At 46.6% G+C, this 15,311-nt stretch overlaps 5 protein-coding genes across 5 annotated transcripts; 3 read left to right on the top strand and 2 right to left on the bottom strand.

The window, feature by feature from the left end:
- Window positions 1-585: 585 nt before the first annotated feature.
- On the bottom strand, window positions 586-1,938 carry TERG_00490 (uncharacterized protein; the record flags this gene model as incomplete). The annotated part of the gene is made up of 1 exon (XM_003238453.1): window positions 586-1,938. One exon carries the CDS (start codon window positions 1,936-1,938, stop codon window positions 586-588), a length of 1,353 nt encoding a protein of 450 aa, XP_003238501.1.
- A 465-nt stretch (window positions 1,939-2,403) lies between these two features.
- TERG_00489 (uncharacterized protein) lies at window positions 2,404-3,695 on the top strand (the record flags this gene model as incomplete). Its single annotated transcript, XM_003238452.1, has 3 exons — window positions 2,404-3,241; window positions 3,336-3,581; window positions 3,646-3,695. 3 exons carry the CDS (start codon window positions 2,404-2,406, stop codon window positions 3,693-3,695), a joined length of 1,134 nt encoding a protein of 377 aa, XP_003238500.1.
- A 361-nt stretch (window positions 3,696-4,056) lies between these two features.
- On the bottom strand, window positions 4,057-4,995 carry TERG_00488 (uncharacterized protein; the record flags this gene model as incomplete). Its single annotated transcript, XM_003238451.1, has 1 exon — window positions 4,057-4,995. One exon carries the CDS (start codon window positions 4,993-4,995, stop codon window positions 4,057-4,059), a length of 939 nt encoding a protein of 312 aa, XP_003238499.1.
- Window positions 4,996-7,240: 2,245 nt separating this feature from the next.
- Window positions 7,241-8,555, top strand: TERG_00487 (uncharacterized protein; the record flags this gene model as incomplete). The annotated part of the gene is made up of 2 exons (XM_003238450.2): window positions 7,241-7,405; window positions 7,461-8,555. The coding sequence occupies exons 1-2, from the start codon at window positions 7,352-7,354 to the stop codon at window positions 8,553-8,555; spliced, it is 1,149 nt and encodes a 382-aa protein (XP_003238498.1). The 5' UTR covers window positions 7,241-7,351.
- A 4,983-nt stretch (window positions 8,556-13,538) lies between these two features.
- Window positions 13,539-15,093, top strand: TERG_11577 (uncharacterized protein; the record flags this gene model as incomplete). The annotated part of the gene is made up of 1 exon (XM_047750674.1): window positions 13,539-15,093. The coding sequence occupies exon 1, from the start codon at window positions 14,404-14,406 to the stop codon at window positions 15,091-15,093; it is 690 nt and encodes a 229-aa protein (XP_047605131.1). The 5' UTR covers window positions 13,539-14,403.
- Window positions 15,094-15,311: the final 218 nt, after the last annotated feature.

The following is a 15,311-nucleotide window of genomic DNA, read 5'->3' as shown; positions in this document are numbered from 1 at the left end:
ATTCATCTCTGGCTTGAAGTAATCAAATCATTTGCATAGCCCATGTTTTTTGCTTCAAGTTGTGATACAAACAAGCTCTGTCCGACATACCCAACTCCAACTCCCAGTTCAACTAGGTTTTAAATGGCTACCGCACGCTCGGGATACGGAGTCAACAATACAAGAATTATAAGCCGTTATACCCTCGGATAGCCGCAGCGACGTTGTCTTAAAAATCCAAGTGACCTTTGTTGGCTGCTGTTGACGACTTTTCATCAATCGGTATCATTCAACTGGTGTTCCACCCCAGGGATGTCCCTCATTTCTAAGTATAGTCATAACGATAATGTGCAATTTCTGCAGGGCATCTGTAATTCTTGAGTCACGAGCACTATCTGTGATACACAAATTCGGATTTTAGATTCCGCACGGGTAAGTTCATCCCGAGATCTGCAGCTCTCTGGCGTTTTGTTAGGCGGAATTTCACTTTGCCAAATATCAGTAGTTTGTTTGGCCTCTTTTTTTCTCACCCGCTCCGTTGAATTCACCAGATCGAATGTAAGATGTTGGAGTTTGAGGAAGCTCTATGCTGCGACATTTATTCGCTCACAACCCAAAGGGATAGGTCTCGTCCGCTCCAATATGGTCATGCGGCTGGTGCATTACCAAAGATTTAACGGCCTCAGTTCTCTCAAACCAAATAAAGCCATCAAACTGGTCTGCGAGATCAGTAGACGAATAATGCGAGGTACGTTCGGTCCTGGGGCGATAGATAACACCAATAAATCGCTCTAGCCGAGGCGACGCTATTTTCATGGCATGGAGCAGCTCTGGATTAGCGATATTTTTCCTGAGCTCAAGATAAAACATCTGTTTTTCTGACTGATGAGTCAGGTATTCCCAAGAATCACTCCTCGAAGGCACGACATCCATGATGTCCACATCCCCACCCCATTCATGAGCTGCTGCGACTGTGCCGGTATGTGTACCACATCCAATCAGAGCAACATTGTCTCTGCCGAATTCTTCGCGACAAAGCTGGCCAATGTTCAATTCTCCTCTGCGTCTTCCCATACTAGTATATCTAGCATCACCAATGTGGCTATTGTGTGCCCAGACAACGACTTTGGATTCCGCTCCTTTGACATTAAGGATGCGTTTCAAAGTCTCGAACATGTGAGAGTCTCTAAGAGACCAAGAGTCCACCGCGCCTGAATACATTGCCCTGTAATACGCCTCCGCATCGGCTACGAGATATGCATTCTGTTCAGCACTGTGGAACTCATCTCCGCCTTGGTGAGCTTCTGTGTACTCTAAACGCTTCTGGAGAAGATCGCGGAGCATATCAAGAACTGCTTCTTCGCATGTTTTCATTCCACTGTCAAGATAACTCGCTAGTCCATATTCTGTCGGATCTTCAACCCATGGTTGCAAACACCCATATCGCTGGCGAGCGAGCTTCGCCATATTTGGATCAATTGCGTCCAGGTATTTGATGACAGCGTCTATGGATCTGCCCATGCTGTACAAATCCAATCCATAAAACCCAACTCGACTGGTTGACGGACGACTGCGATTGTAGTCTCTCATCCAGTGCACCATATCTTGCACGTCTGAATTTTGCCACATCCAAGTTGGAAATCGCTGGAAGGCGGGCTCCTCTGGGCGTTCAATCTTTGCTTTAACTCCTGAGCGTTGTCTAACATATCTGTCTACTGCTTCTGAGTCTGGCCAATCTGCCTCGACAGTTACGGCATCAAACCCGTGATTCTGAATCAGGTGTTTGGTTATCTCCGCTCGAGCTTGATAGAACTCTGATGTCCCATGGGTTCCGTCTCCAAGTAACACAACTCTGTACTTTCCCAGATGGTCGAATCGAGACCCGAATGAGTCGCTTGAAATAGGTGGGAGGGCCTTTGCATTTGACTTGATAAGATCAACGAGCCTAGAAGCAGCCATGATATCTTCTTGCAATCTAAGTGAGCTGAGCATATATTGATCTCAGTGGAGATTCAGGTTCAATACCAGTAGCCCTTGATTTAATACGGCTTTATCAAAATAGAAATAAGACGAATATGCTACGACCAGATGGACTACCATGGGTAATAAATAAATAGGAAAATGTTCAATGTGTGACGCCACTGATGACTTCATAACTTAGTTATTTGCCAAGAACCCCGGTGCCTTCCCTGTTTAACTACGTGTTTATATTATTGAACGGAAGGGCTACAACAAAACGATTTGAAGGAGAGAGAAGATGTTAACAACACAAGCTGAATCTCTCTGTCGACAAAACAGTACAGGGTGACTCATTTGAGAGCCATTAAGATCCTCTGTTGTCACCGCCAGACTCACCATAGGTTTCAATATCTTATCAGCAGACTGCCATACAACCCTAGCCCCAAAAATCTCCAGCCAACGATAATGGCTTTAGAAAACACGGAAACCAAGACCAGGATGGAAAGATTTGAGTCCGCCATGGAAAAAGTATATGGCAACTATAGAGAAGTTTCAGATCCGTCTACCTGGACCCCTCCTCCAGCCCCAGGAGGCCATCGTGGCCGGTATCTATGGACAGATGCATTTGGAGTTGTAAACTTCCTGACATTGTACAAGATGCACTCCGAGCTAAACGCTGAAAACGGATACCCAGAGAGATATCTCACATTCGCAGAACGACTTGTGGAGACCGTCCATGATGTGCTAGGAAGAACTCGAGATGGAACTTCCCGTCTACCAGGTGCCACTGATTCGGAGCCCTTGGCTGGAGGGCTAAGGATTGGAAAAGTCCATGAGGCCGGTTCGGATGGCGATGGACAATACCACCACTATCTAACTCAATGGATGTTTGCCCTTAACCGGCTGTCAATGGCAACGGGAAATCCGACCTACAACAGACAGGCATGTTCACTGGGCAAAGCTATTCATCCACACTTCCTCGTAGGAATCGGCACACACAATCCTCGTATGGTATGGAAGGTAGCGATGGACCTTTCACATACCCTTGTTTCTAGCGAAGGAAACCTAGATCCGTTGGATGGGTTTGTCACATTCTCCTTGGTCCAGGCATCGGCCAAGAAATTTGGGGATGGTGAAATAGTCGAGGAAGAAATATCCAACTACAAGAAGGTGTCTGACCGTAGGGGGCAGCATCACCCTTCACCAGATTTCCTTGATTTGGGAATGACTCTTGTCTCAGTCCAGTGGTTTTATGATGAAGACTGGGCTGTCACCTTAGCATCTCGGTGTTGCAACATTTTGAGTAAGTAGAAATTTTACTACAAGAAGGGCACTTGCCAGTCAGTAGCGCCAATTCCCAGGAGTCTACAGAACTAAGCTTCTTCATGTTGTTATAGAATCTTTATTTGATGAAGGGTCATACCTGAAGTTTGGCTCTAGGCGCCTCGCGTTCAGGGAATTTGGAGCGTGTCTCGGGATTGAATGTTTTAGGGCTACAGTAAATCCAGATGGGGAGTTATATGACTACTTCAAGGAAATATTAGATGCGATGATTGAAGAATACGATGATGGCGGCACACAGACTCCGGATGATCTGAAACCTATCACCAGAGTCATGTTCGCTTCTGCACTAATTCCAGGGGGTAAGATAATCTCATAGATATTCACGTGCTTGTTAAACCGTTCCTACTTACACTTCATTTATAGCATTTAAAGCTGGTTTCTTTGGCCCAGAGCCTATCAAGATAGGAGCCTAGCCGAAAAAAGACAGGAGAAAGGGAAAATTGCAAGATGTTCTTGAAAGAGAACGAAGTCTAGGCACACTGCTGATAATTAACTGTATATTATAATTATTGCAATGAACCGGGGGAGGGGGAGAATTAACGAGTAGAGAGAGTTCCAGGAACTCAAGTGCCACTCCCAACCCGTGAGCGCAGCCAGGAACTATAAATGGATGCAGCAGCTATATTCATTGTTAGGAAGGTATTGGTCTAATTCATTGATCTAACTTTATACTCCAGGTATGCCAATAAACCCGCGCCACGCTGGTAAAGAACGAGGCAGGATATGCACCAAATATACCGTAGCGAGCGCGAGGACCAAACCCGACATCTTTATTTAGGAGTAACTGTTAGTGAATGAAGACGGGAAACCCAAGAGCACGGAAAGAAGCAGCTCGTAGACGAAAGTAGCTAATGGACTGACCTTTTCAAGCCATGTATGAAACCATATCCCTGTCATGAGTAACATCCACAAAGATAGACCCACAATTGTCCAAACGAATTTCCTAGAAAGCTCCGCAAAAAGCTCCTCGATACCATTAGGCCCACAGTCAGTAACTTTTTTATCCGTGGTCTTCTGCGCTGGCCCCCTAGCACCATTCACATTACCACTGCTGATAATGACAGAAGATCTGGTGCCCATCATCTCAAATATCAAAAATGCGCTTGCTAAAACCAGCATAAAGGCATGGCCGCTTACATCGTGGCCACCTTTCCAGGTACCCCCTGACGCTTTGCACAACACTGAGGTCAGGACCACAGCTGGAGGTAAGTCGGACTGCGAAGGATCATCAAACATTTGTTGTTGGATCAATTCGCATCTTCCACCAGTAGCAAGAAAACCGCGATCAATTATGGGGGCCCCAAAGCACCACTGTGTCGTCAAGATCCAGGAAAAAGTAACGAGCAAATAGCGAAGGAGGGCTTGTCCGACGCGTCGCAGCTGACAGTTTGCGGAGATCCTTTTACTGGTAAACGCTTCCTGTGTTAGAAGCAGTGATAGGAATGCTAGGCTTGTCCAGAGCCATCCGATTTTAACGAAATACACGTTGAAGACATTTCCTTTCCGGGCAAAATAATTGACCGGCTCTTGAGATTGCGAAGATATCGATGATGGGCTTGGGGGGTTCGCGGTCGGTGATATTCGAGAGTAAATGGAGCCCAGAATAAGAGTTAGAGGGTAGATAGCAAGCAGATGGGCGGGAGGTTGTGAGCTAGTGTGAGTAGTCGGTGCTTTCGATTTCGGCACTTCTGATGCCAGATCGTTGGAAACCATGTTTGAGTATCGCAAGGCCCAATTGTGGGCTTCAAAGGTGCGGATATTTAATGAAAGCACAGGAAAAGTAGTGCCGCATCTCTAAAGACTGTATAACTGCATGTGTGTCACTGTGAAACGAGCTTCTTCAAGAGTCCGAAGCAGCTAACTAGTTGACGATGTCTTTGATTCGAAGCCTTGAGAGCAGTAAGAAAAAGTTGGATGTTGATGACGTTGAGATCGAAGTGGCACGTGATGAGCTTAGACTTTCCGAGGTAAAAATAGCTTAACTCGAGGTCGACGTCGCTTTTCTCCTTTCCACGGGACAGCACATTGTTGGTCTGGCTGGAGACAGAGGCATGGGAAGATAGGAACAGAAAAGGGCATCCTGTCCTGGACGAGGAAGCTCTGCTGCCTGTGGGATAACGACTCTATCTCCTCGGAAACGGGCCTCCAGGTAGCTATCCTGGATGCTTACATCAAGGTCCCGTTATCCTTGGCTATATGGAAAGAAAATATTCCAATATCTCAACGCTTGAGAAACAACATGGATGGTAAAGAGGTTGTTGGTATACATGCCACCAGGATGAATCCAGTGTGCAGTCCCGCCATTTTGGTGATGGACGATAATACTGGCCCCCTCCTCTCCAAGGAGAGCTTTGGGGCTTTCAAAGTACACATGCATCAAAGAACCAGTTTAAAAGCCCTTCTTTACATCGAGTTTATCTCCATATACCGCAGCACTGCCTTAACCTACTTCGGCCTTCATTGCTTCATTATCGGTCCCGGATACACATGTGCAACGCCTTTTCCGCCCCTTGCAGCTAATGTTTTCTTGAATCTAACCGGCGGGTTTCCAGAGAGATGTAACAGTGTGCTTATAGGACCCTCTTACCTCCTGTTATTTACTACATTTTTTTTTTCTTTTTTTTTTTTTCGAAATGTTTAGCTGGCCTAGGATGACGGAAGGGCACGCTGGCGAAGGACGCCACCCCTCATGGCTTGGGAGCATTTGTTCCCATCTCGTCCTCCTTGCCTTTCACTTTCCTTTTTGCTTTTAAAGTGACCTATTCTTTCATCTAGGCTACAATTGATAGCGAAGCTCTTGAGTGGTGTTAGCTCACGTTGCCGGCGATATCAATGATCACCGATTCCTGCTCAACACACTCTTCGAGCCACACTGAGAGGGCTAACAGAGGATTCCTGGATACCTCGGGGCCATCTCGGGGACCGCAAGATGTTTCGCAATTACACGATGGGGCTTAAATCACCTATTCAACGTCACAAGTATTGCCATAGTGCTACAAGGGCAGATCGTGATGTACTTGGCGGCAACTACAGAACCTTGCCATGTACCATTTCTGTTTGAAGCTCTTTGAATAGCAGGGGATAATTTCTGCAGCTACGCCGTTTGCAAACCTCGAATCTGCAAAATTATCCCCTGTTTACTTGAAATTTCCAACCAGCCTCTAAAATGAGTGATGTGCTGCAGCATGCCATGCTTATCTTGGCCCTTATTTTCTACTGCTTCGAAACTAACACCTTACCCTTGCCCAGCCCGTTGAGAGCGGTCTTCTCGAATATAAGAAACTCCTATATTCGAAATTCTTATCATCCGGCTGAATGACCGTTTAGCGCCTGCGCAAGATTGGTCTGAATGAGTGTCGTTGGGCTTCCTATTAAAGTCTTCGCCGCTGCTGTGACGCAATGCGCCCTGGATGAAGAGTAGCTCGTCTCTTGCAAACGCGCTGACGACTACACCGTCATTATTGGCTATCCGGTATGTTGGAAAGGGCAATGAGTTGGTGAGCGGGTGGCTTTGAAATGTACACTCCTTCGCCCTCAATGGTACATTGACCGCCTAGCGTTTACTTCTATCTCTGAGGTATCCACACCATCCTGGCTTTGTAACGCCACGACATGGTGACAAACAGCTCACCAACAGCCCTGGTGTCCCAGGGCGTTATTTTCTTTTTTATACATTTGGCTTTTGACCTTTGCTTTTATATTCTGACTGCATATACTCCGATTCCCCACAGGAAAGGAATGAATGCTTCGAAGTATTCGAGTAAAAAAATATTACCGCCGTAATGCGCACGGATCATCTTGTTTCTGTACCAAAAGGAGAAAAAGCAAAAGTCTGGGGCATCATATATACCGATAACCGATATAAGTACTCTGTGAAGTACGCTCTTGATCTCCACGGCTTCCATACCTATCTTCTCTTTATATCCTTCAACTAGCTTTCTATCAACCCCTTCTCACAAAGCGCAGCAACAACATCTCTAAGGATATTCATTTCCTTGCTTCCAGTCCTCTCATTACTCAACCACCCTTTTATCTCTTACGGAGGCGAAATTTCCAGCACTACTAACAGATGCCTTCTGAAGGCGTCCCCAAGTGCCAGCGGTGTCGTAGGGATCACAAGAAGGTTAGATAACTGGCGCATTACCCCTTCTACTTGCAAGCTCCTAACGACGATCTAGTGCTCACCCGAGAACAGGCAATGGCCAGGGACAAAGTGTGACCGTTGTGAAAACTACGGTTACGAGTGTTCCGAAAATCTTATGGCGCGGAGATCGTCTCAGAAAGGAATGGACACATCACGGCCAGCTAACCGTCTTATGGAGGCTTATCCACATAATCGATTCTTTGGCTGTCCCCAGGAATTATCGCGACCATTACCTGTGCGCTCTCAAATCCCAGTTGTTGGAGTAATGAACCAGCAAACCCATTTTCAGTCCCCTTGGGCAGGGCTATTCGACTATCTCAGAAATATCGACTGGCTAAGCTTAACTTGTTCTCCTACCCCTATGGCTTCCAACCCCTTTTTTACAATGTTTCGTTCGTCTATCTGCCCAGTGCCTGATATTTCTGCAACACCGCTGGGCCAGCGATTAATGTATCTGGAAGCATTCGCGCAAAGTCAGAGATACATGCAGGACCCCTCAGTCGCTCTCTCTTCATCTCCACTAGAGACCTCTATTAATCTCATAGCTACCCGATTACAGAGGGACTTTCCCCGGATAGCTGGTATGTTCAGCTTCGACGAACTTGTCGCTATATGTGGAAACTATGTCCGTTACGGCTCTTACTGGAACGTGTTTCGGACTGCTCTCCAGACTGACGAAATCCTACTTGTTGATCCTGCATTTTCATTTGATATGGACCTGCCAAAAACTACATTTGAGAGCGCTCAGCAAATATGGTTATGTCCTGAATTCGGACTGAAGCAGTTCTGTCAAAAGCTCTCTGGCGTCAGCCAGATGATTTCCGATCTTGCTCGAACTGATCAACATTCAGAAGCACGGGCATTCCTCGCATCCAAGATACCCGATCGTATCGAGGAAGTACTTGGTCCTCAGGTTACTTCTTCAACAATACACAACTATCCTTCCCCCTTTTTCCCTCCAGATACGATGACAAGTTCCCCAGTCGAATTAACAGATGGCGATGTATATTCACCTTCCACGTCCGCGGGCGGCGATGGGTCCGAAGACGGCTATTCATTAGACGGGAGGGGATTCCAACCCATTACGGAGAACGGCCGCTACAATGATGCCTGCTTTTGGGGTAATTAACTGTCTTAGGATATTTCCAACGTCTCGGCGCGGTTTACATGGGAGGTGGTGGGTGGGTGGCAGGGGAAAACATGATCATAACTATTCTTTCAAGATAGGTAATCTTTCGGGCGTTTGAATTCCCCCTGGTTTTTCTTTTTCTTCCTCTCACTTTTTCTTCTTGGGCGGATCTTTTCCTTACCGCAATCACTCTGTTTGCCTTGCCCCTAATGGTGCACTACTGTTGTTTACAATTATTTTATACTTTTTCATATTTTTGGCTGAATAGACAGACCATCGGGTGGATCATCATGACTATTCCAACTCCCTCCCTTGTCACAGGAGCTGCTATTCGTCCGGGGGCAGAAGGATGGGGCCTTCATTCCTGTATTCGTACGGTGGCTTGGGGACTGGTATGACTTGCAGCCTGTCCGTTGCTCCGCTGGTAATGTGGGATCCATGAAAGCCGACGCCATGCAGCGGGAATAGATATTGCTGGGAGGTTTTACTAGCATGAAGTAGTAGAGGGTGTTTGATTGAAGTCCAGTTCAGATCCCATAACTACCCCTTATACCGAGTGAGTTGTAGTATTTCTTGTTATTTCTCAAAAAAATGCCTCTACTCCAGAGGAAGATGGAATGGGATAAAGGCGCATTGGCTGTGGCCTATCTACATAACGCAGCTTTTGGAATGCACCAGTCCTTTCGGCTTACTGGTTTCCCTGAGCAAGGGAAAGTTTGTGACCAAGGGGGCGGCGTATGGGAGCCTTGACTAAACCCAAATCTAATACACGTATCTCTCTATATTGTCAACAACTCATGGGCTTTCTGGTTCAAGAACCTAATCACCGGGCTGGTGGGCGGGCAGAGAGAAATATAACCAGGCGTAAGGAGCAGGATCCTTACTGACTCGCCAGCACATCGCCAATTAGCGGACAGTTACAGTCCCAAACAAATCTGAACCCCAGCCACCAGAATTTGACGCTATGCGTGCGCTAATATAATATACCCTTGAATACGTCGGGCCAGCTGAGAAAACACTATACTTCTCCTTTTCCCATCATTTCATGTTCATATGCCCACCTTATTTGGGTTAATGTCATGCAGGTATAGCGGCCAAGCTGAGGGGGCTTATCCTTGATACATGGTACTTGGTTTCCTGCCACTGGTTAGCATTTTACCCATGTCAGCTTCATCCAGAATGGCGGTACCTTACATGTTCTTTTGAATTCCTCGAAATCTTTATTTTTGGATTAACTACAGCTCTATCAGGGATGATAGACGTATGTATGATGCGTAAAGGTAAGGTGAACCGTGTTCTCCGTAGGAAAGGGAGAAAACCATGTAAGGAAGAAAAAAAAAATCCAGCGCTAACTAACGCACACAAAAGGCCCATAACTGCAGAGGCTGTAAAATCCGTTAACAGTGAGACCATGGGTCAACAGTATTGGGATGCTCTGTGCTGCTGTCCCCATGCTCCTTTTTCCCTGCATACGGTCCATCAGCCATGACGGATTTTTGGGGGGTTGTATTTGTGCTTCGATTGTGGATGATATGTTCACCGCTAAACAGACCATAGTATAGGTACGCCGAGCATATAAAAAGTGGTAGAAATGGCGGGTTCCCCTACATTGGCCCAAGGTACTAGTGACGGCTTGGTGCATGCACGCCGCCTCTTTGCCAGCCTGTGGGTTCGATACTATTTCCCCTCTCGGTGAAAGGTACATGCAGGAGATGTTACATAATCTTTTTGGAGGGTACTCCGTATAGAAATGCCCAAGGGTACAGAAAAGAAAAAGAAAAAGAAAAAAAGAGAGAAGAGGAGAGAGAGAGAAGAAAGGGAGAGAAAAGTGTGACGGCACCGGATTTTGATAGCACCGGGAAATCCCCATTCGAAATGATCCAGGAAGCAATTCTCTGGTTGGGCAGATCACGATAGGAAATGCATGCCACCAACAAAATCAAGAGTGTTAGTTATGCAGGGAAACAGGTGAGAGCCTGGGGATCATGTGGCAAGGGTAACAAGACAGCAGGAGAGACTGAGCATGGGCGGCATCCTTGAAGCCTGATAGGCAGGGTAGGTTCCATTTTCAAACAAAGAAAACAAATGGCAGGAACAATACCTGGCTCCCTTCGACAGTGCAAACAGGGGGAAACAGAGCGAGGGGATCCCCCTGGAGTGAGGTTTCTGTGATCCTTGTGCTCTGTAACCGGTGTTTGCTTTTTGGGTCCCGAGTATTTGGGACCAATTGGGATGGAAAGCTGTGAGCCGTAAGAGTGGGATTTGGGATAAATAAGGAAGACGAGAGAGGGTTGGGCGTTGTTCCGTCCGAGTAACCCGAGTAACCCCCTTGTTAAACTAGGAAGGTCGGTTTAGGAGAAGCGTGATGACGGCGAGAGTCGATGGTTTGAAATCATTCAGCCCCCTGAGTATAATAGGATATCCTATTACAACGCTTGTGCCTTCGAGTTCACAGGCCCCTTGTATCCCTTCAGCACACGCATGCTAATGCATGATACATGATCGCTTTCCCGGTCCTAGCCCTCCGAAGTCATCTCAAAAGCAAAAATAGCAGACGTATATATGGGGGCGGGTTACTCCGTATCGATCGCCAGGATGTCAAAATGGCGAGGTGCAGGTGACCTATAAATGAGAAGCGGGTTGTTCAGGAGTGGTACATGGTGGCCTCCCAGCAATCTGCCCAATCTATGTCACCCCGGATGCGTCTTCACATTTTGCCCTATAGTGGTGGGGTCTTGTGCCTCATAGAAACGTGGATGGATTGGCGAGACGTCCGGAGTATTCCAGGGCGGGGAGATCAGTCAATCCAAAGCCCTGTTTGTCCTTGTACGATCCGCGTATGTATCTCATCTTCCAAGAAGTCTAACACGCTTCTTTCAAGCCGCTTTCACTGATTGTCGGGAATTCAGAAATAAGGTTCAGGTCGGCTACTGAAGAATGGCTTTCGAGACCCGTCGGGTTGGAAGATTGCGTGTGGCATTGTTGGCGCCGGTGTCAAAGGATGATATGCGATTCTGATTGCGCCCCTTGACCCAATAGCCTGGCTGTTCGGGCCGGCAGTTCTAGTTCCGCCAAAAACCCACGAATGATATTGCTTCTTCGACTCTCCAGACATGTCAGTTTGTTAGGCCCGTCTCAGCCATGTACTGCATCGTACACCATAATTCTATGCGTGGATGGGCCCGGTTTCCTCGTTTTGACTGTGTGACTGTGGCAGCTTTCAAACCCCGTCAAAAGAAAATGTGACCAATAACCGATGCAAATCTGGTAAAGAGTCAGAGTTCCGTTACTCAGAACGTGGGGAGACAAGGCGAGTATATCATGTCTTGGAGCGGGATCTTCCAACTTAATTGGTGAAAAATAATTTCTCTAGGATAGCTATTGACTGGGCCTAAGATGCAAACGCCCTTAAACACAGCCCGGGTCGTATCTCGGATAGAGTAAATCTCACTGATAATTAGGAATGTATAATGTTCACCAGTGCCAATATATTGATAAAAGGGAAAAAGAGTAAGAAACCATGCCATGGTCGTTTAGACGAGGTAACAACTTATGAAGCCGTCTAACAACACATTGTTGAAGAAATATTCATCATAACCGTTGTCAGATTGTTGGATGAAAAAGGTTCCTGATCCCTGAAGTACGAAAACCCAGGCATCAGCTAACAGTACCTCCTATGAAGGTTGGTGTGTACTAAGTAATTGGTAGGCCATTGCATCGGGCCACAGGGGGAAAAACCCCAGTACCTTGGTATCACAAAGTAAGCAGAGAGAAGTACCAGGTATTTGACAACTGGCTGTTTGCTTTGTAAAAATCTGCTCTCAGGATGACTTTGGCTTCGGGTTAGCCTCAACACTAGCGGTTTCCAAAGAGCCTACGATCTCCCTCCCATGGAGAAAAGTTGCGAAAGTCGGGAATATAATCCACAGTCCACTAGAGTAGAGAAAAAACAATTACCTGTAAGCGAGGTTACACAGAATAAAAAACAGCGACATTTCATGCGTAGACAATGTACTTGTGCGATTCACGGTGACTCACTTTGGTATTATCCATAGAAAGACCAGGGTAAACATATCATTATGTCCGATGTTATCAAATCCAGAATACGCCTCGTTGAGCCCTTCAACACATCATCAGATATAATTTGTGGATACAGGGGAGTCTCGGTTTAAAAAGTGATTTTAGGTGCCGGATATCGAGATTGCATACAGAACACTCACCGTAAAGTACTGTTTTACTTAAGGTCATGAGGCTGGCGCTAAATATGGCCAGTAACGCATAAGCACCAGCTGTCCCTGTCACAGATTTTTTCTGCAAGACAGACCATCCACTTGCGCCTTTGGATGATTTTCCCGAATTACGAGCGATGGAGACTGGCTTGGCTCGGGTCCAGACAAGGAAGAGGTAATAGCTATACAGTGCGGTCTCGACGATATTTAAAGCAGCCTGGGCAGATGTAAATCCATTTCGAGAGTTAAAGGCTGGCCAGCCATAAATGTAATCAATCGTGCCATAAAGTGCATAGGGTGACCAAAAGTGGTGATAGGCTCCCCCAGGCATACTGTGAGGTCGCAAGAAGACATAGCCCGTATCCCACAGGACCAAAGGAAGCGAGAAAATCAGCCAAAGCTGCACAATAGGTGATGGAGAGTGGGCCCATTGGCTCAGCTGCCTGCGCGTAGCCGTCTGGCGTTGCGTATCCGAACCCTTGGATGCGGCAGAGCTGGAAAGAGCAGGAGGGGGGAAATCCTCCGGGTGCTGGCGCGTGCCCACCATTGGAAATAAGTAGCTAGCTTATATAACTTATTGAGAAACGACTTCACGGGTATAGTTATCGCTCAAGATAAGTGTCGCTGAAGTTGTTGTTAGCAGCGATGTCAACAAAGACGACCATCAAACGAAAATAGGCGCGGGCAGCGGCGGCGTCACCTGACCCCAGGCTTGGCCCCTGCTGTCCAACTCGGCTGATGACTCAGCTTGGACCGCGCAACCCCTGAAGATTGTTGATATTGGTCATTGTGACGGATATAGGGGGGAACGAAGAAACCAGTCATCTTCATTTTACTCAAGGCTATATGAGTAAATTCATTTCCAGTAATCCTGAAAATGGACGGAGCTGCCTCGAAACCACCCTTGTGGACTACTTTCGTAGTTGGGAGTCATGACTTTGCCTATGGCAGACCAACAGCCCAGATGGCTTGAACTGCTTGCCCATCCGGAATGTACTCTACCGCCTCTAAGGATTTGGAATTCCTTGACGCGATCTGAAACCGCCTTCATTCCGGTTGACTCTGAGGGTGAAAAGTCACTTGGTATACTTGCGGGCCGACGGTCTATGGCGATGCTCATTTGGGCCATGCCAGGAATTATGTTACAACTGATATACTCCGTCGCGTTATGCGGGATTACTTCAAGTTCGATGTCAAATTTGTCATGAATATAACTGATGTGGATGATAAGGCACAGCTATAGATACACGAATGGTTATATATTTGCGATACCCAGCCAAATACTGACCTGTCAATCAAACTTTATAGATAACTAATTACCAGAGCACGGCAGCAACACCTTTTGATGAATACAAGGCTAAACATCCTTTCCTTGATACCAAATTTTTAGACATAGCACAGCTTGTGTTTTCAACTTTCCTGGAACAGCGTCTGCCTCTTCTAGGTTCTGACACACTACCGTCAAACATCGGCCATGAAGCATAATGCAAATACGCCTTCAACCTCGGTGGAGACGCCCTGAATGGCAATAAAAAACCTGGATCGGACGAAGCCAACATTAAAGTGATATCAAGACCGCCTCAATAGCTGCGGAAGCTATAAAGAACGCGCTTGACAAAATGTCGTCTAAAACCTCTGAACCAGAACTTTCCTTTGAAACCATGAGTACCAAAAGCTTCATTCCAGGTGGACGCTTAAACTCAAGTGAAATATTATATGAGGCTTGTGAAGACGTATTCCTCGTCTATCTTGACTTCGTCGGTGGCTCCTCCATTTCCAGTTCCGATTATTCGCTCTTCAGAACGCTGACCAGGAATTTTGAGACGCGGTTCCTTGAAGATATGTGGTGTTTGAATGTTCTTGATCCAGATGAACTGACAAGGGTGACTTCATACATCCCTGAAATAATCCAGTTTATCGAGAAGATTATTGACAATGGTTTTGCGTATTCTACATTGGATGGCTCCATATATTTTAACATCGATAAATTCGAAAACGCTGGTAATCATTACGCCAAACTAGAGCCCTGGAATAGACACAATAAGCACCTTCAAAGGGATGGAGAAGGCTCCTTATCGAAAAACACGACAGCAAAGGCTTCAAAAAACGACTTTGCTCTCTGGGAGGCATCCCGGCCAGGGGAACCAAGTTGGCCCAGCCCTTGGGGGAATGGTCGGCCTGGCTGGCATATTGAGTGTTCTGCAATGGCTTCGGCTAAACTTGGAAGTCAAATCGATATCCATTCTGGTGGGATTGATCTTGCATTCCCACATCATGATAATGAACTTCCCCAGAGTGAGGCGTACTAGGGTGAAACCCAATGGGTCAATTACTTCCTCCATATGGGTCATCTCTCCATTCATGGCTCAAAAATGTCTAAATCCCTCAAAAATTTTACGGCTATAGGGGGAGCACTTGCCAAAGGCACCTGGACCTCGTGAAGTCTGAGAATTGTTTTTCTTCTTGGTGAGTGGTGAGAAGGTATTGAAATCACGACAGATATGGTTAACGTTGCACGCTCCTGGGA

This window comes from Trichophyton rubrum, assembly GCF_000151425.1.
Source record: "Trichophyton rubrum CBS 118892 genomic scaffold supercont2.1, whole genome shotgun sequence".
NCBI lineage: Eukaryota > Fungi > Ascomycota > Eurotiomycetes > Onygenales > Arthrodermataceae > Trichophyton > Trichophyton rubrum.
Note: the sequence above shows the minus strand (reverse complement) of the source record. Positions and strands in the feature narration are given on the sequence as shown.